Source organism: Leucoraja erinacea, chromosome 5 (genome assembly GCF_028641065.1).
Source record: "Leucoraja erinacea ecotype New England chromosome 5, Leri_hhj_1, whole genome shotgun sequence".
In the NCBI taxonomy this organism is placed as follows: Eukaryota; Metazoa; Chordata; class Chondrichthyes; order Rajiformes; family Rajidae; genus Leucoraja; species Leucoraja erinaceus.
In genome coordinates, this window is record NC_073381.1 from 16,510,311 (window position 1) to 16,536,102 (window position 25,792).

The window sequence follows — 25,792 nt, forward strand, 5'->3', positions numbered from 1 at the left end:
CACATGTACTAATTAAGGTACAGTGATATGCAAATTACCATACAGCCATACAAGAAAAAATCAACAAGACACACAAATACATAAAAGTTAACATAAACATCCACCACAGTGGATTCCCCACATTCCCCACTGTGATGGGAGGCAAAAAAGTCCAATCTTTTTCCTCTTTATTTCTCCCGTGGTCGGGGCAGTCGAATCATGCGTCGGGGCGATCAAAGCTCCTGCATTGGGGCGGTCGAAGCTCCCGTGTCGGGGCGATCAAAACTCCCGCATTCGGGCGGTCGAAGCTGCCACGGTTTGGAGTTCCCAATGTAGATCTCTGACCAGAAGTCGCGGGCTCCGTGATGTTAAAGTCCGCAAGCACTCAAAGTTGGAGCTCCGAGGTTGAATCCTGGCAAAGGGAATGCGGGCTCCGCGATGTCAAAGTCCCGTAGGCACCCGCGGTGGAGCTCTTGAAATCAGTCTCCAGCAAAGGCCGGCAACTCCTCGAAGTTAGGCCGCAGTGCGGACAGAGATACGAAACGGAAAAAAAATCGCATCTCCGTTGTGATGAGAGATTAGAAAAAGTTTCCCCCAACCCCCCCCCCCCCCCCCCCCCCCACCCCACATAAAACAAGCTAAAGAACACTAAAAACACACATTTAATACATACTATTTAAACACAAAGAAGGAAAGGACATACAAAAGTAGTGCGTCCTGTTAGCGAGGCAGCCATTGCTGGCGCCACCTGGCTCTACAAGTAATTCCGTAATCATGGTTACTATTACTGACATTAGCTTATTGCAAATGATTTAATAAACTGAATTAAAATTGCACAGTTGGTTTGATTGGGGATTTGGACCCAAGCTCTCAGATTGTCACAGGTCTTTGAATTATTTGTTCAATAATATAACCAAGATGTTACTGTTTTCATAAATGGCAAATATAAATGTTAGTATGTAGTAAGTGAACTTACCTTTTCTCAGTACTTTTAAGCATAGTTTGCATCCTCTCCTCTATTGTCCCCTTAATTAAAAACCTGTGAACAACAGTTGGCCTAGGAAGAAAGAAGCAACTTGGTTACACTTCATAACAAAATGTAAACTGTAGATCTTTTATAAAAGATAACTGAGAAATCAAGTTCATTTCAAATTCCAGTTACATAGACCTTACTGTTTGCTTGGGATGGGTGGCAGCTGTTGATGGTGCTGTCATCTTCCAGCTCTGATGAAAGATCCCCAATTTGAAAAGGCCTTCATCCAGAGAAGTGGAATACATTTAAATAAACCACCCAAAACTATTTAACAAACTGTAATGTGAGCATTTAAAGCTCATAAGAAATGAAAAAAGAGATGAGAAATATTTTTGCACAGCTATATTGCTGGGATAGGGACTATCTAAACAAAAATAGAAGTGAAAGCAGAGTTCATAATGACTTTTAAGAATAATACCTAAATATTTGAAGGAGTAAAAGGCAGAAATGGGACTAAATGGCATCCAAGAGTCTGAAAAGCATGTTGAAGGCACTGTTTAGCTGTATTTATTTTGTCCAAGTAAACTTAATAAATATATTCTGGTAATGCCCAGCCGGCCAGGCAGCCTCTGCAGAGAAACAGAGATAATGTTTTTGACCTTTGAACCAAAATGGAATATTTAGAAATAATTACATTTTTAGATTACAGAAAGGGGTGTAGGAGAAAGGAGAGCAAATGGTAAAGTCTGTGATTGATTGTGGAAAAGAATAATTGACCAAAGGAGCAGTCGTGCAAGGCAAAGGAAGTTCGTAGTTGGTTTGGTAAATAAATCAACGATTGGTCAAACATTTGAAGAAACTACCGAAACATATTGTAGATGCTGGCCACCCAAAATAAAAGAGAAAATAGCAATAGTGCCCATTATCTGGAAATGTTACATTTTCACATGTGGGAAAACATGTGGGGTGGGGGAACACCAGCAGAAACCAATAGAATGACATAAAAAGGGACATGAGGACAACTTACTCTGAACATTAACACTGGTGTAAGGTGGGCTGTGCTGATTAGCCTCTTTCATGTACTTTCCATGAAATGTTGTATTATTTTTATCAAAGTATTTGTATTATAAGGATAGCTGTACCACATAACAAAACAATCCAGGAAAATCCAGAAGGTCTGAAGAAGGGTCTCAACCGGAAATGTCACCCATCCCATCTCTCCAGAGATGCTGCCTCACCCGCTGAGTTACTCCAGCATTTTGTGTCTACCCAGGAAAATACAGGTTGTGTAATTATTAACTGGTACTCACTTTGTTTGTCCAATACGATGCACTCTCCCTATGGCTTGTAGCTCATGGGCAAGGTTTAAAATAGGTTCTACTAAGAGGACATATGTTGCTTCAATGATGTTTAAACCATTTGATGCTGTGTGGAGAGGCAGCAGCAAGATGTTTACCTTGGAATCATATTTAAAAGCTGATAGATTCTCCTGGAAAAGACAATGTAATTTGGACTGATCAGGGTGTGAAGGCGAAAATAATTAACAGTTAGACATCATGATAAAATCTGTAGTGTACATGAAATAACTCATTTTTAATTCACCTATTATAAAATCACCTATAACTTTCTTTCGTGTAATGCAGACATAGTGAGGTTTTCAGAGTTAGTTTTGGTCAAATCATTGTCCTGGACAGTTTTCAGTTACCATAATTCTGCTGGATACAATTCCTATGATCCTTTTGCTAAATGGTTTGACCAGTTTTTTGAGGTCTGCTGAAATCAATGCACAGTACCCTCCCACTCATCTGCTGAAACCCTCCCACTCATCTGCTGAAACTACTAGGTACAAATTGTTATGTGCCCTTTCATAGTCTATGGGCTTGATCTCCTAGACAATGGATACCTTCTCTTAACTAAAAATACTGATTCTTGCTGGTTCATCAGACATATGACACCCTCTGCACGAGTAGGTTACATTAACAAAAAGGGGCTATCAGTTCTTTCGACTACTTTTTACATTTTATACATGGTTAACAAGAGTAGCTAATTTCAATGTTTTTCTCTCCGTTCATTTATCCCCTGGAGTCTGCCATTTCCATTGTTGCTTACCCTATCTTGCTGGAAGATAAATTAAGAATGGTATGGTACAAGGGAATTTATTGAACTCTCCAAATAAAGAAGGGAAAAGGAAAAATAAGACTGTGGAAAACCATTCATGAGTGTGATTTTGATGGGGAAAAAACAAGCATTGCGGGGAATGGGATCCCAGCTCATGAGGAGGTCTGAATTGCAGAATCAACCCTTGAAAGTAAAGTGGATTTTCTAATCAGTGAATATTAAGTAAAATGGATATTATAATTGACTTCACACATGACTTTGGGTGACCTTTGAGTGGAATTTGCACGTTCTTCTGGTTTCCTCCACAACCCAAAGGTTGGTAGGCTAATGGGCCACTGTAAATGCCCCTTAATACAGGTTAGTTATAGAATCTGCAGGGGGGGGGGGGCTGCTAATAAGAAAAAATATTTTTTTCATAAAATTAAGAGGGTCAGTAATCAGAGTCTTATTGCAAGAGTCTAAAAATGTAAAGGAAATCAGGTTACTCACAGCAGATGGTGGCTATATGGAAAGGGCTGCCAAAGAAAGTTTTGTAGGTGGGTAAAATTACAATATTTAAAAGGCATTTGGACAGGTACTTATAGGAAGGGAATATATGTATGTAGGCCTCGTGTGGGCAAATGGGATTAGTGTATCACGAGCATGGATAGTGCATTAGTGCATGGATGAGTTGGGCAATGTAGGTATGTTACAAAACCTACCTGAATCGTCATTGGGAATCTGCCCACAGCCAGGTCCGCGATTTTGGCGCTGTTTGGAGGGGGCGGGTTTAAAACGCGATTTTTACTAGGCTGTACTAATCGCAGATGTTCAGCCTAGTAAATCATTAACGAAAAATCGCTGCAAGACCCGGTCGCAAAAGGTATTATTAGTTTTATAGGCCTCGATAATATAGTTCTAATAGTTTTTAAATTACTCTCTGATTCCGCAACCTCTCGCAGCCCCAGGGTTTTATAAAGCAAACAATTAAAGGTATGTACCTTATTTTTACATTAAATGGGGCATATATATAACCCTATATATCAAGTTATCTATAGCGAGTAGTTCATTTTGGGCTTTTTATATCCCGCAGTATTTTTCTCGGCATTTGAGGGCACTAATCCAGCGCGATGTCAACGTTCTAAACCAGCGCGTTCACAGAAACCCACTAGAAAGCCGATTTAAATGGGCATTTATTTACAGCAATTGAACACTAAATTCCTTCCATTTGGCCTATAAATTAATGTAAATTAGATATAAAAATCATGTTATATTGTGAATTATTTGTGAATAATCTTTGGACACTTAGGCTATTTAAAAATGTTAATCTTTCCTTAAGAAATGGGCTTTTGACAATCCAAGATCACAGCTTTTTTGTAATGTCCATTGAAAATCAATAGGGAACAAGATGCTAATTTCCGAGTATGAAAATGGCCATAACTTTTTTAATACTTGAGATATGAAAGTGAATTTGGTGTCAAATTAAACTTATTGTAATGCTTTATCTGATGGGATAAATTGCAGACTTGATTTTTAAAATCTCAAAATTTTGTAACATTGCTAGGCAATGGAGTAGAGTAGAACGAGGGCTCTGTTAATGACTAAAAGAAGCACGGTTACACATTTCCATTTAAAAAAGGTATAGTTTGGCCCCATTTGTTCCCATAGAACACCTTTGAATCGGAGAAGTTGAAGGACAACTTACTGAATGTATGAATGAGTTCAACCAAGTGAATGCATGTAATGATGGAGGGGAACAGGTCAAGGCTCTGTGCAAGGAAGAAGCAGGGTGTCTGTGGGATAAGGCCTAACAAGATTGGGCATCCATGATAAAGGTGAGCTGATTGGGACAAGGAACTCGGAAAGTGGCAAATGTCAAATGACGTCCGTCCATTTCTTCCACAGATACTGCCTGGTCCACTGAGTTCCTCCAGCAGTTTGTTTAAGAAGGAACTGCAGATGCTGGAAAATCGAAGGTACACAAAAATGCTGGAGAAACTCAGCGGGTGCAGCAGCATCTATGGAGCGAAGGAAATAGGCAACGTTTCGGGCCAAAACCCTTCTTCAGACTGATGGGGGGTGGCAGGGAGAAGAAAGCAAAAAGGAGGAGGAGGAGGAGGCGGAGGGGTGGGAGGAGACTGCCCGAGGGCTGAGGAAGTTCCTCCAGCAGTCTTTTATGCAAGTAGAATGCAGATGTTAGGGAACTGGGCTACTATAAGGCTATGGGCTGAAGAGAGCCTGAAAAAATTAGATCCATGACTGTTAGGTAGACAGTGGCATGATATTCAGTTGCGAGGGCATAGCCTAGAGGGAGGGATGAAGAGATATCTGGTTGTTTCTTTACAAAGGGAATACCAAAGGGTCTTTGGGGAGTACTGTCTCACAAAGGTTTTGGTGTGAGCAAGAAAGGGAATGGAAAACTCGACCTGTCTGATGAAGGGTCTTGGACCTGAAATATTTATTCTTTACTCTCTCCACAGATGTTGCCTGATCTGTTAAATATTTCTGGTTTGAGTTTTTGTTTGAAAGCACACAATTGATTTGTTAATCTCTAACTGATGACCTAACCAATGAAAAGGAGAATTACACAAGATTTATTTTCACAGCTCCCATTCTTTGATATGTAGTGCCTACTTTACCTGGAACTTGTGGAGTCCATTGATTTGAACAAACTCCATGTTATTGTCCAACAATGCTTTCCCAATTATATCCAGCACATCTTGCCACTAAAAGCAACGGCAGAAAATCTAAATTAGACAACAGTAATTCACTGTGAATTTGAGAATGATGATTTGGATTAAAGCTTTACAAACTAAAAGTATGATCTTACAATAGTGCAGTAGATTTGGTGCAATGCCTTATCTGAAACACAGCTCTGCCAGTGCAACAATCCCATAGTACTGAACTGGGTCAATTTGCTCAAGTCTCTTGAGTGGGATTCAAACCTATGACTTTCTAAGTCACTGGTGTGATGCAACCCTCTGAGCCATGGGTGATATCCACAGACAAATCTTTTATGTGAAATAAATGGTCAATCTTTCTGTTTCCCTAAATCCCAATTTCTTTTGCCACTTTTAGAAGGCAGTGTGCCCATGTTAATAGCTACTTCAAACACCTCAGCCGCACTAATATCTCAATAGTCTGAAGAATGGTCTTTACCTGAAACGTTGCCTATTTCCTTCGCTCGATAGATGCTGCCTCACCCGCTGAGTTTCTCCAGCATTTTTGTCTGCCTAATATTTAGCAGGTAAGTTCAGATCTTTTACATCAATTCAGGGCTGATATTAATATTTTTCCATATTTGTTGTAATCTAAGATTTTCCAAATGTTTTTCAACTTCTCCTGAAAATGACAGCAAAAACTAGAAACTTATTTCTTGACTGGGCGGAAAATTGTTTCTATTGAGAGGCAGGTAGTCTGTTCTACCTGAACACCATCCAGTGAATGGAGCTGAAAATATTGCTCTGTGCATTTTTAGTGGGAATGGCCTTTCTTTCGCTTGAGTCTGAGAGGTTGTCAGAAAGGAAACTTAACAAGGTGTTTATCTGTTAGTTATAAAACCTACTGTAGAAAACACAAGGGACTTGGCTCCAGGCTCCTTCTGCTGGATTTTCTTCAGTGTCCTGAGCACAGCCTCCACTTTAGTGGAATGGCTACCCTGAAACAGAAATAAAAAAGTATTATCTACATTACAAGGGTGTCAAAACCCAATGATCACATTCTAAAATCCTCAGACATTTTCGCCACCTCCAACGGGATCCCACCACTGGCCACATCTTCTCATCTCCTCCCCTTTCGGCTTTCCACAGAGACCGCTACTTCCGCAACTCCCTGGTCAATTTGTCCCTTCCCACCCAAACCACCCCCTCCCCTGGTACTTTCCCTTGCAACCGCAGGAAATGCTACACTTGTCGCTTTACGTCCCCCCCCTCGATTCCATCCGAGGAACCAAATTGTCTTTCCAGGTGAGGCAGAGGTTCACCTGCACTTCCTCCAACCTCATCTATTGCATCCGCTGCTCCAGGTGTCAACTGCTCTACATCGGTGAGACCAAGCGCAGGCTTGGCGATCGCTTCGCCCAACACCTCCGCACAGTTCGCATTAACGAACCCAATCTCCCGGTGGCTCAGCACTTCAACTCCCCCTCCAATTCCGTATTTGACCTTTCTGTCCTGGGCCTCCTCCATGGCCAGAGTGAGTCCCACCGCAAATTGGATGAGCAGCACCTCATATTTCACTTTGGTAGTTTACACCCCAGTGGTATGAACATTGACCTCCAATTTCAGGTAGTCCTTGCTTTCTCCCTCCTTCCCCTCCCCTTCCCAGCTCTCCCACAGCCCACTGTGTCAGCGTCTTCCTTTCTTGAACATTACAAAAATACATTACAAACCTTACATCACAATAGACTTAAAAGCACTATAGATAATAGTAATGTCAAACATAAATGTATTTTGGACAATCACTTTAAAAAGGTAAAAGATTAACGTTTTCTTTAAGTACACAAAGAGAGGCAGATGGACAGGCAGATCTTTTTCTTGCAGCTCTGGGCAATTCCAGGCAACCAGCCCACAGTGGAGTCTTGGTGAAGAGTTGGGGAGTGCGAAGAAGCCAAACACCAGGCCCAGACTGTTGGGAAGGGGCTTCAACTCAATATCTTGTTTGTTCTGACCAATGGGGTAGGAGGATGACTCAAATTTGTGATGGGAAATTGTAAATGTAAATTCATGCCAATAATACTGATTTCAGAGAACTGGTCAACAATACTTTGCAATTTGTGGGAGATTTTGTTGGTCAAAATTGCTTACTTTAATGGGAAATTCATCTTCTTTGTTTGTAGCCTCATTCGTGAATACATAAGAGATTTCTTTATGTGTTGTTGTCTGTCTGCAAATTGCACACTTGATAGAGCTTCGTCGAACCCCTGTACTGTATTGTTCGATTATAATGGCTATGCAGTCACTGCAGAAGCAGTGTCCACACGTCAAGACTGCCCACTGTGAACAAGAAGAGAATAGGTTGCAGTGAAAGAACACATTGTCAAACAAAATAAAAAACTTTAGTCGGCTGTGCAATTAGCTGGCAGAATAAATATTTGTATATTTCAGTCCTCTGGTACAGTTTAACAGAAATGTCAGCTCTGGCTCAATATGCAGTACTCTAGACTCTGAATTAGATTTTGTGGCTTCCAGGTCCTGCTGTGGACTTGAACACACAATCTGGGCATGGACTCTCAGAGATGTTATCTCTCATATGAGATAACATATAACCATATAACAATTACAGCACGGAAACAGGCCATCTCGACCCTTCTAGTCCGTGCCGAACACGTATTCTCCCCTAGTCCCATATACCTGCGCTCAGACCATAACCCTCCATTCCTTTCTCGTCCATATAACTATCCAATTAATTTTTAAATGATAAAAACGAACCTGCCTCCACCACCTTCACTGGAAGCTCATTCCACACAGCCACCACTCTCTGAGTAAACTCTGAGTAAATTCAGAAATTCCCCCTCATGTTACCCCTAAACTTCTGTCCCTTAATTCTCAAGTCATGTCCCCTTGTTTGCATCTTCCCTCCTCTCAGTGGGAAAAGCTTATCCTATATGAGAGATAAGCTTTGTCTTCTCTCTCAGATGAATGCAAAGGATATATTTGCACTCTTCAAACAGGATCTGGTCCAAAAGTCAACATTTACCACTCAACCAAGACCACTTAAAACAAAACAATGCATTGTATTCATCTTTGATGATTGTTGGCTGCTTTTGTTGATATTAAACAGGAAATATACTTCAGAAAATGTAATCGTAGTAAATATTTCCTTCTTTTCCAGTTCTGGCTTCTTCTGCACCCTTGATTTACATTGACTTTCAAAGCTTTACACTCTAGAAGTTCTTCCCTAAACCACTTTACCATTCTTTCTATTTTTAAAATGCTTCTTAAAACCCACCGTTAGCACTAAACGTTTCATTATCTGCCTGCCATTTCCTCAATTGTCAACCTCCCTGTTACCACACTGAATAAATGCACTGACACTGTGTGGAATGAAATGCACACACAATTCTGCTAATTTCTTACCTGCTGCCCTAATTGCCGTGCACAGATGGGGCAGGGGTCTGGATTAACACTGCCCATCAATGGATCCTGAGACTGAAATAAAACAAAGGATAGCTTTCAGAAGCAATTATTAAATTTTACTTATTCTCTCCGTGGATGCAAATAGCAGTTGTTGGTGCCAGGACATATCAACTTAGCCAATTACCTTCTTTTCAATGGAGGAACAAAAATTGCAGCAGAATGCCGCCTATAATTTCATGCATGAAATATACCACTATGAATTATTATTTTACGCTTTGGATGAAGGATCAGCTGATTGCTTGATCAGAACTAGCCTATTTGGTTAAATAAAAAGGACATGTGATAGCGAAGCAGTACACACACTCCTGCCTATACCGAGTACAGTTTAGAGATATTGTGCTGAAACAGGCCCTTTGGCCCACCGAGTCTGTGCCGACCAGTGATCACCCCGTACACTAGCACTATCCTAGACACGGGCGACAATTTACAATTTTTACAGAAGCCAATTAACCTGTAAACCTGCACGTCTTTGGAGTGTGGGAGGTAACCGGAGCAAACGGAGAAGCCCACGCAGTCACAGGGAGAACATACAAACTCTGTACAGACAGCACCCGCAGTCAGGATCGAACCCGGGTGTCTGGCGCTATAAGGCAGCCACTCTACTGCTTTTCCACTGTGCTGCCCCAAACCAGAATTTGTCCTGGACCAGCCACATCACAGCTATGGCTGAGAAAGCACACCAATGCTTCTAATTCCTTAGAAGGCTTGCGAAGTTCAGTAGGTCCTCAACAACCCTCACCAACCTCAATAAATGCACCTTAGAAAGCATCTTATCGGGATGCATCACAAATGGGTTTAGGAACAGCTCCATCCAAAACCCCAAGACATTGCAGATTTGTGGACGTAGCCCAGACCATCACACAAAATCAGCCTCCCTTCCATTGAATCCATCTACACTTCACGGTGCCCCAGCAAGGTCGTCAGCATAATCAAGGTCTGGTTTCACTCCGGTCACCCCCTTTTCTCCCCTCTCCCATCCAGCAAGAGGTACAAATGTTTGAAAACATATCCCTCCAATTTCAGGAACAGTCTCTTCCCAGCTGGTATCAGGCAACTGAACAGTCCTCTCATCAGGTAGAGTGCGGTCCTGACCTCCCATCTACCTCATTGGAGACATTTGAACTACCTTTAATTGGACCTTAGTGGACAATGTTATATCTTGCACTAAATGCCGTGCCCTTTGTCCTTTATCTGTGCACTGTGGATGTCTTGGATGGATAGTAAATGTGACAATAATAAAGTAAACTAAACTAAAGGTCTCACTGTTCAACAAATGATGTCATACACCAGTACCATACACCACTAATAAAGATCTAAGAAGTATAAAATAAAAATCTGGAAATATATTATATTGAATAATGTACAAAATTGCTGCTTTACAGTTAGAACTTTGACAGTTCTAACGTTCCCAGCATCTGCAATGGACTGGACTGGCGCCTTCACAGTCCAGAATAGAAAGAGCAGTTGATTCAAGGTGGGTCATTGTTTTCAGATGGATTGTCTGCCGTTAAAATTCTTCTCAGTTGGGCCTACTTAAGCTCCAGAATGCTGAATTTCCATTCTTGCAATGAGCCAAAAACAATGGAACACTAAAGAAATGGGCCAAAAACAATGGAACACTAAAGAAAAAAGTGTGAAGAAACTTCAGCTACTGCAGACTGGTGGAAGCCCCAAGAGGCAGCAGGATTCCACTGACCAAGTTCCTGATTCCTACACTGTATGGCGGCCTATATATTTCTGGGGTGAATAGTTGATCTCAAAATGTCAATGACCCCGTTCCAGAATTTATAATGCAGTTGTGGTAGAACCAAAGCTACTGCGGGATGCACCTCTCACCTTCTCCAAATTTGTGAGGTACAGGACTTGACCAAGCTTCTTCTGCAATTGTGACGTGGCAACAGCTTTGTCATTTACGAGCTTCATTTGATTTTGTTCTACCTGCAAACAAAAACACAACGGTGGCTTTCATAAACAAGTTATATCTCTCTTGGATAAATTAATATACACCAGATATGTATTGTATTATATTCTATACACACGTTTATTACTTTTACATAACTGAAGGATGCACAATTTAATGGTCCTGGAGAGTGTTGTTGAATTGAGAGATCCAGGGGTACAAATACACAGTCCTCTGAATGTGGCAACACATGGTGGTGATGAAGGTATATACCATGCTTGCCTTCAATCAGTCGTGGAATTGAGTACAAGAGTTGGGAAGACATGGTGTATCTGTACATATTTTTGGTTCTCTTCACTTGCTGCACTTGGAGTACTGTGTGCTGTTCTAGTCGTCATATTACAGGGCATTTAATACAAAATATTGGCTCGGACTGTTTTTGTTGAAGCAGAAGAGGTTGAGAGGTGACCTTATAGAGACTTATGAGCACCATAAATAGAGTAGATTTTTCCCAGGGAAAGGGAGTCTAAAACTAGACAGCATAGGTTTAAGGTGAGTGGGGAAAGATTTAAAGGGGAACCAAGGGGCAATTTTTTCACAGAGAGGGTGGTGGGTCTATCTAACAAGCTGCCAGAGGAGGTAGAGACAGGTACAATTACAACTTTAAAAACATTTGGACATGTACAGAGATAAGAAAGGTTTAGATGAATATGGGCCAAATGCAGCAAATGGCATTAGCTTAGACAGGCATCCTGTTCAGCAAGGATGAGTTAAACTAAACAACCCGTTTTGTGTTGTAGAACTCTACAACACCACCATTACACAGTAACTTAGAGTAACTGTTCCTGAGCCTGGCTCCATTGTATGTAGCAAAGTAAGGAATCGCTTGTTTTCAAATCCGTTTTATCACCTCACACACTCTGTAATAATTTTCAGAGAACTTTTGAATTCCAAATTCAGGTTAGATTCAGATCCATTTATTGTCATATACACTGTAGCAAATCTGTAGACGTTTTGAGTGAAACCTCGTGGACATGTCTAACCTTCTCAGACACCTAAGAAAGTAAATACACTGATGCGCTTTCTTTATCACCACATTGGTGTGAGGGGACCAGGTTAGGCTGCTGGTGATATGGATGCATAAGTACCTGAAGTTGTTGACCATCTCTGCAGAAGTTCTGATGATGAGGACAGGGTTGTGTTCAACCCCTGGCTTCCTTAGGTCAACAACAAACTCTTTCATCTTCTGATGTTAATGGGTAGGCTGGTGTTCTGGTGCATGACACAAGGTTCCCGATCTCTCTCCTGTACTTTGTCTCATCATTGTTGTTCATCTCGCTGAAGACAGACACAAAAAGCTGGAGTAACTCAGCGGGCCAGGCAACAACTCTGGAGAGAAAGAATGGGTGACGTTTCGGGTCGAAACTCTTCTTCAGACTGGTTAGGGATAAGGGGCCACTTTTCCCTTATCCTTAACCATCCTTCTCCAGAGATGCTGCCTGTCCCGCTGAATTACTCCAGCTTTTTGTGTCTATCTTCGGTTTAAACCAGCGTCTGCAGTTCCCTATTACACGTTATTCATCTGGCCATCAGCAAACTTAAAGATCATGTTTCCGCTGTACTGGGCCACACAGTCATGGATATACTGGGAGCAGAGTAAACTACCGAGCACACAATCCTGAGCTACACCAGTGTTGAGAGTCAGGGTGGAGGAACTAGTAAGTCTAATTCTAACCAAAAGGAATTCCAGAAGCGTGTGGAAAATGGAGGCCCCAAGGCCAAGGCTTTCCTTACTCCTTAGACTTTCCTGATGGCCTTCAAACTTTTTCTATCCGTGGTCAAAGCTCCAGAATTCTATCCCTAAACTTCTGGAATTAAAAACATGCTAAAAAGGCTCAAAATTATTAAATCACAAAGAGAATTTTAAATGTACCCAATGCTGAGGGACACCCAGTGAAGAACTCTTATTACCAAGTGTTTCTGATTCCCTTCAATTACTAGACACGCTTTCCAATCGGCAGGCATCTTATCAGAAATACCCGCCACATACATGCATTGATATTAACACAGGAATCAGGTCATGAAAACGTTTGGGAACAGATGCAAATCATAGCATCTACCACTGAGCGTTAGACAACAAGAAACAATTCTTGGAGATAATGTAAATAGGTAGGGACATTGAAACGGCTGGCAACTGTGTGGCCAGGTTCAGCTCCAACTCTATAATCAAGTTTGCTGATGACGCTGTGGTGGTGGGCCTGATCTCCGATAACAATGAGAAGGCCTACCAGGAGGAGGTGGCTGATCTGGCACTCTGGTGTCAGGACAACAGCCTTGAATGTCATAAAAACTAAGGAGCTGATTGTGGACTTTAGAAGGGCACAACATCCGAGGACGTATACGCCACTGGAGATAAATGGGGCTACTGTGGACAGGGTAAGCTGCTTTAAATATACCTGGGTGTCCACACCACAGAGGATCTGACATGGACATCACACACTGCCGCACTGGTGAGTAAGGCAAGGCCTTTACCACCTCAGGCAGCTGAGGAAATTCAGAGTCTCTCTGAGGATCCTTCTGTGGAGGGAGATGGATAGGCGACGATTCAGGTCACGAAAAATACATAAAATGGTGGAGTAACAGGTCAGGCAGCATCCCTGGAGAACATGGATAGGTAACATTTCGGGTCATGACCTTTTTTCAGACTGAATTGTACTGTATTTTCTGCATCAAATTAATAGCACAGGTACAGACCTTTCTATCCAACAGACCTAAGCCGCTGTCCACGTTTCTTCCATTCCTATTTCATCTAACTCTGACATCTTTTTTGATTCGCTTCTCCTTTAAGTACTTATCTACAGATATTACTATGTATTTATGAATATGAATGGAAGTTTCTTCTTTTCATTTCGCATAATTCCTCCAGCACTGGTTGAACCTGCAACACAACTTTGCCTGTAGTATTTTGATCTTCATACCTCATGTGGTTCAATAATATGAAGAAGAGGAAGACTTGGTTTGGGATCATCTGGAAGACGCAGTTGAAAGCGTTCAGTTGCCATGGCTAGTTCATCAATAGCAGAAACACGATCACGCAGTGTCATCCAGTATTCATGCAACAACTACAATAGAAAGGAAGCATTTAAGGGACCTGTCTTGGGAAAAACATCTATCTTCAATTGAATGACATCAGTTACCTGGATTATCTCCCTTTATTAACCATACATATTTATATTGTCTTAACACTCGCACACAGACCTGTACGACAGAATCATTAAATATTACACTCCAGAAAAGATTCAACCCAGTTTTTATCAAAATAGTTTTTCAAATGTCTAGTTCTTCTTTCACTACATGCCTTAAAATATATATTTTCTATTTTTTTTTAATCCATTTCTCATTACAGATTCTAAGTCTGATCCATTAATTATAGTACACCACTCCATACAAGTCCCTCCCCAGATTAAGGCAGGGTTCCGTTCCTGAGACCTGTTCATTTGCAATTAAATGGTTCGCAATCAAAAAAATAGCTACGATCTGAATTCCAACGCAATGGAAGGTGCCAACTTTTATTTGTTGACCTCTTTCTATTTCTTAAATGAAAGATAGAAACATAGAAACATAGAAATTAGGTGCAGGAGTAGGCCATTCAGCCCTTCGAGCCTGCACCGCCATTCAATATGATCATGGCTGATCATCCAACTCAGTATCCCGTACCTGCCTTCTCTCCATACCCTCTGATCCCCTTAGCCACATCTAACTCCCTCTTAAATATAGTCAATGAACTGGCCTCGACTACCCTCTGTGGCAGAGAGTTCCAGAGATTCACCACTCTCTGTGTGAAAAAAGTTCTTCTCATCTCGGTTTTAAAGGATTTCCACATTATCCTTATGCTGTGACCCTTTGTCCTGGACTTCCCCAACATCGGGAGCAATCTTCCTGCATCTAAGTTGTTTGCTGTTTGTTTGTCGATTACGTTTACACTTGATTAGTTTGCTGTTTTTGTGTAAATATGTGCTATTAGAACCATGTGTGGGAGATCTGCTATGTTGTTAGCCAGGGCAATTATGTGAAGAGTTCTACGAGCCACAAAAAAGACCCGAGCAGTGGAGAGTTGTAAGCGATCTGCTATGTTGTATCCTGATGAATTACGAAGTGTAATGCAGAGAAATGACTGCGCAGAGGACTAAATCTTCAGCCCCTGATGCTGGTGCTCTCTCCAATAAAGACGTTTATTTCACACTCCTCCCAACAGATTTCTATCCCATTCCCTTTCATATCAAGTATTAGTCTCAATACGCACGTTGGGTGAAGAATTACATTGTAGAACTACATAATAGCCCCAAGCTTAATAACTTTCCTCTTTTCTTTGTCTTTGCTCCTTCCAATTTACAAGCTGCTGACCTCTCATGCTAAGTCCCTCATTCCATTCTCCATGTCTTCCTGAACCCTCCCACTAATATTTTTGATAATGGTGAGATTACCCCCTCCTCTCATTATCCTTGCAGCCAAAGATGGGAGGTATGTCATAGTCTCCTGGGAGATATATTCTACCCCACTTACTATGGTAAATATTTATGCTCCTAACTTTGCCAACCCACAATTTTTAAATAACATTTTGAATATAATTTCAGACTCCACCCAGCAAAACCTGATAATTGGGGGAGATTTCAATTGCGTTTTGGATCAATATCTGGATAAATCCGCTCAACAAACGAGATATAATACAAAATCAAAATCCAGTGAACTCTTAAATACGTACATAAGAATCACAAATATAACAGACGTATGGAGGATTGCAAACCCATCCGGAAGAGAATACTCCTTTTACACATCAGTACATAAAATCTATACACATCAGTATTGACTATTTTATAGGGATATATGAACACTCTTGTCAGGAAATTTAGTGCCATGACTATCATATAACCCATGCCCCTTTTCAAGAAACTGTTGGCTATTCTGATGTAGCTCTGAGCCTGGATACTATTCGAGTCACCTCCACCCCCACTGCGGACATTGGACTTTAACCGAAACTGGAGCACTAAACTGCTGAGAACTATATTCTGCACTCTGTATTTTTCCCTGTGCTCTACCTATTGTACTTGAGTTTGACTTGTTTGTATTTATGTGGAGTATTATCTGATTGGATAGCATGCAAGACAAATTTTTTCACTACACCTCAGTCCACATGATAATAATGAAACTAAACCTGAGCATTCCTGGACAAGGAGTAACAATGTCAATGCAGATTTTATGTTCCAAATTCCTTCAGAGACACTACAATAAAAAAATCTAACTGTTTGTATTTCTCCAAAAACTGCAGCACCCACAAAAATCCTGAAAAATTGAGTTACTTCTTACTATTTCTGATTATTTCCATTAATGAATATGTGAAATAGAGCCAGTTTATTCGAGATATTAGGAACTCCTATACTCTGGTATACCTTGTATTCCTTTTTCCAAGCTTCAAGCAGTTCCATGAAATAGTTCCCTTCTTCAATTAGCAGGATATCAAAACGGTGTGCCTTCCCAAAGACTAGGATAGTTTTCAAGGCTCGTTCAGTCTCACTCGCAGCCCACAGTCCCCGACTCGTGGTAGGTAAATGGTCATCTATCAGGCCTTCCTCCTCTTCAATCATCTCTTCAAAGATTACCTTCTGGCCTTTAACGCTGGAGAATACAGATCAAGATTTAGTTCTCCCCAATATAACATAATTTCTCTATCTCCAATGGGTGTTTGTGTAATGAATAGAGTTGTGAAATGCGCATTATGGATTCCAAGTCCATTCCCTACACTGATGTGTTGCACGTGCTTAAGTCAAGGCATAAGATTGTAGAACCACTTATGAATGTCAAGTATGCAAAGGATGAAGGGTGCACTTCAACCAATTAAAGCAAGGCAGTGTGGAAAATTTAACCAAACTTAAACAAAGCAAGAATTTGAAACAGAAGGGAAAAGAAAATCAGTATGTGGCATCACAATGAAGGCAAGATGGAAATGGCTGCTGGATTCTTAAAGGAGTTTGTTCAAAATTACAATCTCTGTTATAAAATTTAATAACTTGAAACCATATAACTATATTACATTACATAAGAATTAAAAATTATATTTAGCCAATTAAAGAACAATCATTAATTAAATAAATAAGATAGGCTGGGCAGATGCTAATGAGCTGTGGCTTAGACTGTGGGAGCTGATGGAAATCACCATGATCCATGGCAGCCTCATCTGCAAGAAGTGCCTGAGGTACCCGAGTTGATGAAGTGGTGTCTGAATTATGGACATTGCGATCTATCAGGTTAGATACTTTAGTCCATGAGACAGTCATATGCTTTTGGTTAATCACTGCAGAACTAGTCAGTGGATAAGAACAAGAGGTCGCAACTCCAAGTAGAGTGTGAACAAGGAATAAGTTACCGTGCCCTCCATAATGTTTGGGACAAAGACCCATCACTTATCAATTTCCGTCTGTAGTCCACAATTTATGATTTGTAATAGAAAAAAAAAAATCATATGTGGTTGAAGTGCACATTGTCCGATTTTAATAAAGGCCATTTTTATACATTTTGGTATCACCATGTAGAAATTACAGCAGTGTTTATATGTAGCCCCCCCATTTCAGGGCACCATAATGTTTGGGACACAGCAATGTCATGTAAATGAAAGTAGTCATGTTTAGTATTTTGTTGCATATCCTTTGCATGCAATAACTGCTTGATGCCTGCGATTCATGGACATCACCAGTTGATGCTCTGCCAAGCCTGTATGCAGCCATATTTAGCTTCTGCTTGTTTTGGGGACTAGTCCCATTCAGTTTTCTCTTCAGCATATAAAAGGCATGCTGAACTGGGTTCAGATCGGGTGATTGTCTTGGCCACTCAAGAATTGACCATTATTTAGCTTTGAAAAACTCATTTGTTGCTTTAGCAGTATGTTTGGGTGGGTGGGTAGGTGGGTAGGTGGGTAGGTAGATAGGTAGATAGATAGGTAGATAGATAGGTAGATAGATAGGTAGATAGATAGGTAGATAGGTAGATAGATATTACTTTATTAATCCCCTTATTCAGGGGAAATTCAGATGTCCTTGCAGCACACTAATAAAAATACAACATAGCATTCAAGAAGTTTAACATTAAAACATAAAAACATCCCCCCACAATGGTTCCCACTGTGGGGGAAGGCACAAAGTCCAGTCCCCATCCTCTTGTCCACCCAGAGTCGGGCCTATTGAGGCCTCCACAGTCGCCATTACGGGGCCCGATGTTCCCGGCCGTTCTCGCTGGATGATGGTACTCCGGCGTCGGGAGAACCCTCAGCGGCTTGGGGTGCCAGGAACGGCCGCCTTCTTACCGGACACCGCGGCTTCCAAGCCAACAGACCGCGCTGGACAGAGCTTCACACAGATCACACACTGGCGATCTCGGCGAGAGATCCCAGGCTCCGGGATGTAAAGTTCAGCGCCACAGCAGGCCGCTCCACAGAACCGCGGCTCCACGATGTTTTTATCGGCGGTCCCAGCATACTGGAGTTCCAGCGCGGCGACCCAGGCAAGGCATCGCCCGCTCCGCGATAGCGCTCCAGCGCTGTGCTGCTGCCAAAGCCGATGTTCTGGCCAGGTCCCCTCAGGAAACGTCGCTCCAGGACCCAAGCTGGTAGGCCGCGAGGACAGGTCGAAGGTGCTGCTCGGAGGAAGGCAGCCTCTCCAACCAGGTAGGGACTTGAAAAAGCAGTTTCCCCCTTCCCCCCACCATCCCCCCACACATAAAAAGATTAGACCCCCCCGACTACACACTTTAACGAACTAAAAATAATAAAAAAAGAAGTGAAAAAAACGGACAGCTGCAGGACTGGCAGCCGTACAGGACAGCGCCCCCACCGATAGGATGTGTCTATACACTTCAGAATTCATTATGCTACTACCATCAGCAGTTGTATCATCAATGAAGATAAGTGAGCCAGTACCTTCAGCAGCCATACATGCCCAGGCCATAACACCCCCATCACCATGTTTCAGATGAGATGAGGTGGTATGCTTTGGATCTTGGGCAGTTCCTTCTCTCCTCCATACTTTGCTCTTGCCATCACTCTGATATAAGTTAAACTTTGTCTCATCTGTCCACAAGACTTTTTTCCAGAACTGTGGTTGCTCTTTTAAGTACTTCTTGGCAAACTGTAACCTGGCCATCCTATTTTTGCGGCTAACCAGTGGTTTGCATCTTGCAGTGTAGCCTCTGTATTTATGTTCATGAAGTCTTCTGCGGACAGTGGTCATTGACAAATCCACACATGACTCCTGAAGAGTGTTACTGATCTGTCAGACAGGTGTTTGGGAATTTTTCTTTATTATAGAGAGAATTCTTCTGTCATCAGCTGTGGAGGTCTTCCTTGACCTGATAGTCCATTTGCGATTAGTAAGCCCACCAGTGCTCACTTTCTTCTTAATGATGTTCCAAGCAGTTGATTTTGGTAAGCCTAAGGTTTGGCTGATGTCTCTTACAGTTTTAATCTTGTTTCTCCTCAGTCTCACAATGGCTTCTTTGACATTCATTGGCACGACTTGTGGCCCTCATGTTGATAAACAAAAATAAAGGTTTCCAAAGGTGATGGGAAGACGGGAGGAAAGACTAGGTGCTGAGAGCTCTCTTATATTTGCATTAAGGAGGCAATTAAACACACCTCAGCAATTACAAATGCCTGTGAAGCTATGTGTCCCAAACATAATGGTGCCTTGAAATGGGGGGGGGCCATGTATAAACACAGTTGTAATTTCTACATGGTGAAACCAAAATGTATAAAATTACCCTTTAATAAAATCTGACAATGTGCACTTTAACCACATGTGATTTTTTTTTTCCCATTACAATCAAATCTATTGTGGTCTACCCTATGCATCATTGAACAGGACCTGCTGTATTGAACCCCCAAAGATGAGCAAAAACCTTGAAAAATATATTATTTTAATAAAATACTTGCCTGTGCGAAAAAAGATTGGATTCGTAATCTGTAAATAGTTCATCTGCCTTACAAAATTGGCAACTACAAAATAAATGAGAGATTCATTAGTATTTCATTCCAGAGGTTGATAATCACACAACATTCAATCGGCCATGGTTGAATGGCAGAGTAGACTTGATGGGCCGAATGGCCTAATTCTGTTCCTATCACTTACGTTCTTATGAACGTGAATAACAATCGCACTAGAAAACATGTATTTACTCTGGATAAGCCAGAATGCTTTGAGACATTATCAGCACTGTCTCAAAAATAAATTGCCAAAGGTGGGGGTATTAAATTTGGGAATGATCAGGAAGACAGGGTTAGAGCAACATATTTGCCGTGGAAGATTACAGAAATGGAAAACACCAAAACCATGAAAGCTTTTGAAAATTTTATAAACTAGCATAGCTTAATTAGAAGCCAATACAAATCAGTTAGCCTATTTGGTGATGGGTGAATATAGGTGGTGTACATTTGTATCAGACATCAGAGTCCACATGACTTCAAGTTTATAATGAGAATGAGGTGCGCTAACCAAGGATATGTTGGAGTAGTGAAGTCTAAAGAGTAACAATGGCTTGAATGACGCCTTCACACCAAAAGAGCTAAATCAGGGGTTGAATAGAGTAACATTATAGACGTGGACACAAAAAGCTGGAGTAACTCAGCAGGACAGACAGCATCTCTGAAGAGAAGGAATGGGTGACGTTTTGGGTCGAGACTCTTCTTCAGACGGGTTAGGGATAAGGGAAACGAGAGATATAGATGGTGATATGGACAGATCAAGAACAATGAATGAATGATATGCAAAAAAGTAATAATGGTAAAGAAACAGGCCATTGTAAGCTGTTTGTAGGGTGCAAATGAGAAGCTAGTGTGACTTGGGTGGGGGAGGGATAGAGAGAGAGAGAGAGAGAGAGAGAGAGAGAGAGAGAGAGAGAGAGAGAGAGAGAGAGGGAAATGCCGGGGCTACCTCAAGTGAGAGAAATCAATATTCATACCACTGGGCTGTAAACTGCCCAAGCGAAATATGAGATGCTGTTCCTCCAATTTGCGTTTAGCCTCACTCCCACAATAGAGGAGACCAAGGCCAGAAAGGTCTGTGTAGGAATGCGAAGGAGAAATAAAGTATCCAGCAACTGGAAGATCAAGTTGGTTACTCCAGTCCGCTGAGTTATTTCTGTGTCTATCTTCGGTTTAAACCACATCTGCAATTCGTTCTTGCACATTAGAGAGGTAGTTGCTCATTGATCAAAATTTGTGATGGAGACTGACGGCAATGCCTTCAATCTATTCAAAATTTGGTTAGAATTTCTGATCTTCCAGTGCACATACATTCTGGCAGACTAGTGGTCATTAGAGGATGTGCTGATAGAGAGCAGGTTGCCATCATTGTGCATGTGAAAAAATTGTACCACGGGGTAACTAAGAAATAGGAGGGTGCCAAGGATCAATTATTGGAGTAACAGTGAAGGAAGATTATGAATGGTTCGGAAGGAACTGTAGATGCTGATTTACACCACTAAATGCTGGAGTAACTCAGCGGGACAGGCTGCATCTCTGATAGAAGAAATGGATGACGTTTTGGATCTCGACTATCCAGAGATGCTGCCTGTCCCACTGATTTACTCCAGCATTTTGTGTCTATCATTATGAATGGTTCTATGGCTTTGAATGAATATTTGAGAATTAAGGCCAGACTAGTTTAACTCCGATGGACGATGATAGACTCATGTTGAAGAGTAAACGAGAATGGCTTGGTCAATAATACTCTGGAGAGTTTGAGAATGGTGATCCAGGATAAACATCAGTTTGAAGAAGGGCCTTGACCCGAATCGTGACCCATTCCTTCACTCCAGAGATGCTATCTGTCCCACTGAGTTACTCTAGCATTTTGTGTCTATCTTCGGTGTAAACCAGCATCTGCAGCTCCTTCTAATTCACAAATTACCTTTCCCACAGTCAAACTGGACATTAATAACTTGGATCACAGCTGTTTTTCTGGTTTTGTTGGTACATAAACGTGGCGGGACCTGAAGCTCGGGGAGAGATGTGCAAAAGTTTGAGATGCTAGAATGTGTTCAAGGTCTTTGTTAAGAAAAGGAAGGCCAGAAATGGTGTAGAAACAAGAGGAACTGCAGATACTGAAATACAATAAAAGCCACAAAGTGCTGGAGTAACTCAGCAGTTTAACCTTAACCCCAATAGAAAACGATTAGGAATTTGATGGTTAGACACCTGGAAAATGGTGTTTAGGTAGCAAAAAGGGAAAGAAAATTATTAACTGCATCGGCTAGCAATAATCATTACTCTAAACAAATCTTACTCTGCATGTATGTAGAATTATACAAAGCTCCCAGGTGAGTGTAGCACATAAAAGGAACAATTAATGATAAGAGAAAAAACATGGTAGTGCATTTCCTGTTGACACATAGGCAACTGAGGCGATATCCAACATAGAATGATACCCACTTGTTCAAGGGAAATCGGACAGGACGAAGATGGCACATTGTGGTAATCCGAATATCTTCTTGAGATGGAGGGCCTACCAGATTCTTAACTGCGTCGTGCACCTTCTTTTGGGATTTCTTCAACTCGTCAATTTGCACTGCCAGTAAAAATTGAAGCCCTCTGCAGTCCCGGAATCTGGATGGCAAAGTTAATTGTTGACAGCATTTTTCAATATACCTTTAGGTGATTGATGGCTAATCAGATCAGAGATTAAGCTACACATGATTAAAGTTGTACAGCACAGAAATAATCCCTTTCGTATTAATCAAAGAAAATGTCTACTAAGCAGCAGTGAGTGAAGCTTAGTTAACAAAGTTCAAATATAGCAGATGTGTATACCATTTATAAATAGTAAATGAGTGGTTGCATTCAATAGTTATGTTACATTTAGAGAAGTTTAACAGAACATACGAATCATAGAGATCTAATCATTACTGAAGTTTCAGGATATCATCTAGATAGATTTTAGTATATTACTACTTTTATACATTTTAATTAATTAATTAATTATTATATTATATTAATTCAGTTTGAATGGAATAATTTGCAAAGTTTCACCATGGTTACCAATAAACACTAAATAACATATATATATATAACATATAACAATTACAGCATGGAAACAGGCCATCTCGACTCTTCTAGTCCGTGCCGAACACGTATTCTCCCCTAGTCCCATATACCTGCGCTCAGACCATAACCCTCCATTCCTTTCCCGTCCATATAACTATCCAATTTATTTTTAAATGATAAAAACGAACCTGCCTCCCCCACCTTCACTGGAAGCTCATTCCACACAGCCACCACTCTCTGAGTAAAGAAGTTCCCCCTCAGCTGCTATGATTAATGTGTCAAACTGGTTGCAGTTTTCTGATCTACATCTTAATGTGTCAAAGACTGTCTGTATGTTTTTCTCCAAAAAGGCAAGTACTGATGGAGATCCTGATGTGTTTGTACATGGAACAAAACTTAAAATTGTACATGAGTTTAAATATTTAGGAATCGTGATCGATTCACAGCTCTGTTTCAAACAACAGGTGAAAAGAACAGTAAATTAATTAAATTTAATTTGTCCAATTTTAGATATATTAGAAATAATTTAACTATTGATTCAGCCAAACTATATTTTAATGCAATGATTGTGCCATACATGACCTACTGTATAACAACTTGGTCACTGGCATGTAAGTCCACACTAAAGCCTGTTGAAATTGCTTATAAACAAGCCCTAAAAACTCTAGACAAAAAGCCCAGAATGTACCATCACTGTAGCATCCTGAAGAAATTTGATCTGCTGAGCTGGGAAAACGTAATCAAATATTCAGACTTGATTTTGGTTTACAAAATCTTCCGTGGACTAGCCCCACCTCCGTTAAAGGACTTCATAAAGAAAAACACAAATAGTTCGACAAGAGCAGCCTCCAGGGGTGATTGTATAGTCCCGTTTATTAAAAGTGTCTTTGGGCAGTCAGTATTTTCATATCGAGCGTCGCAGACCTGGAACGCGATACCATGCGTCATACGGGATCTGCCAACCCTTACCTCATTTACCAAACATCTAAAAACATGGTTACTGCAAAATCAAAACTGCAATCATAATCTACCTTAAAATTATCCTATGGTACTTTTTTATTGTTACTTTTTTACTTTATTGTTTGTTTTGTTTTGTTTTTGATTTTTGTTTTGTCTCTTCTCTTATTGATTGATTGTGTTGTGATGTGTTTACCTTGTTTACCAGAGGGACTAAAGATGGAAATTAGCTACTGGCTACAATCTTGCGTATTACATGTAAATGTTTATTAATATGCACTGTCCCCTAAAAGCTTATCCACGTCAACTCTGTCTATCCCTCTCATCATTTTAAAGACCTCTATCAAGTCCCCCCTTAACCTAAATGAGAATAGGTTTGGAAATTGAGATAGTGGAGATTGAGTGTTACATTACAGACATGGCTGCAAGAGGGCCATGGGAACTGAATATTCAAGGGTATACCTCCTATGGAAAAGACAGACAGGTAGGCAGAGGGGGTGGGGTAGATCTGTTGGTGAGGAATGAAATTCAGTCCCTTGCAAGGGGTGACATTGAAACAGGGGATGTAGAGTCAGTATGGATAGAACTAAGGAATTGTAAGGGTAAAAAGACTCTAAGGGACTTATCTACAGGTCCCCAAACAATAGTCTGGATATAAGGTGCAAGTTGAATCAGGAGTTAAAATTGGCATGTAGTAAAGGTAATGCTATGGTTGTTATGGGAGATTTCAATATGCAGGTAGACTGGGAAAATGAGGTTGGTGCTAGACCTCAAGAAAGGGAGTTTGTGGAGTGTCTCTGTGATGAATTCTTAGGAGCCTACCAGGGAGAAGGCAATTCTGGATTTAGTGTTATGTAATGAACCGGATTTGATAAAGGAACTAGAAGTTAATGAGCCATTAAGAGGTAGTGACCATAATATGGTCAAGTTTAATCTAAAAATGGAGAGGGAGAAGGGTAAATCGGAGGTGTCAGTGTTACAGTTGAATAAAGGGGACTATGGGGCCATGAGGGAGGAGCTGGCCAAAGTTGACTGGAAAGATACACTAGCAGGGATGACAGTGGAACAACAATGGCAGGTATTTCTGGGAATAATACAGAAGGTGCAGGATCAGTTCATTCCAAAGAGGAAGAAAGATTCCAAAGGGAGTAAGAGGCGACCTTGGCTGACAAATGGACGTCAGGGACAGTACAAAAATAAAATATAAGAAGTACAATATAGCAAAGATGAGCGGGCAGCAACAGGATTGGGTAATGTTTAAAGAGCAACAGAAGATAAGTAAAAAGGTAATATGGGGAGAAAAGATGAGGTACGAAGGTAAGCTAGCCAAGCATATAAAGGAGGATAGTAAAAGCTTCTGAAGAGAAAAAAAATAGTTAAGACCAAAGTTGGACCCTTGAAGACTGAAATAAGTGGATTTATTATGGGGAACAAGGAAATGTCAGATGTTGAACAGGTACTTTGGATCCGTCTTCACTGAGGAGGACACAAATAATCTTCCTGATATATTAGTGGCCAGAGAATCTGGGGTGAGGAAGGAACTGAAGGAAATCCACATTAAGCAGGAAATGGTGTTGGGTAGACTGATGGGACTGAAGGCTGATAAATCCCCAGAGCCTGATGGTCTGCATACCAGGGTACTTAAGGAAGTGGTTCTAGAAATC

The 25,792-nt window shown here is 41.0% G+C and overlaps 2 protein-coding genes across 4 annotated transcripts in view; one reads left to right on the forward strand and one right to left on the reverse strand.

Annotated features, from left to right (window-relative positions):
* Positions 1-25,792, forward strand: part of nup43 (nucleoporin 43) — a 162,159-nt gene that overhangs the window by 83,773 nt on the left and 52,594 nt on the right. The window lies entirely within an intron of this gene.
* shprh (SNF2 histone linker PHD RING helicase) overlaps positions 1-25,792 on the reverse strand; it is a 70,810-nt gene that overhangs the window by 4,094 nt on the left and 40,924 nt on the right. For 2 of the 3 annotated variants that reach the window (XM_055635080.1, XM_055635079.1), the window contains exons 20-30: positions 22,560-22,733; positions 20,064-20,126; positions 16,534-16,759; positions 14,065-14,208; positions 11,023-11,124; positions 9,127-9,198; positions 7,855-8,043; positions 6,615-6,707; positions 5,689-5,775; positions 2,263-2,441; positions 956-1,036 (exon numbers count right to left, since the gene is read on the reverse strand). In XM_055635080.1, coding sequence (XP_055491055.1) covers positions 956-1,036; positions 2,263-2,441; positions 5,689-5,775; positions 6,615-6,707; positions 7,855-8,043; positions 9,127-9,198; positions 11,023-11,124; positions 14,065-14,208; positions 16,534-16,759; positions 20,064-20,126; positions 22,560-22,733 — 1,410 coding nt within the window. Of the gene's footprint in view, positions 1-955; positions 1,037-2,258; positions 2,442-5,688; positions 5,776-6,614; positions 6,708-7,854; positions 8,044-9,126; positions 9,199-11,022; positions 11,125-14,064; positions 14,209-16,533; positions 16,760-20,063; positions 20,127-22,559; positions 22,734-25,792 lie in introns of those variants that run through there. The other variant, XM_055635081.1, reaches the window with a different exon arrangement.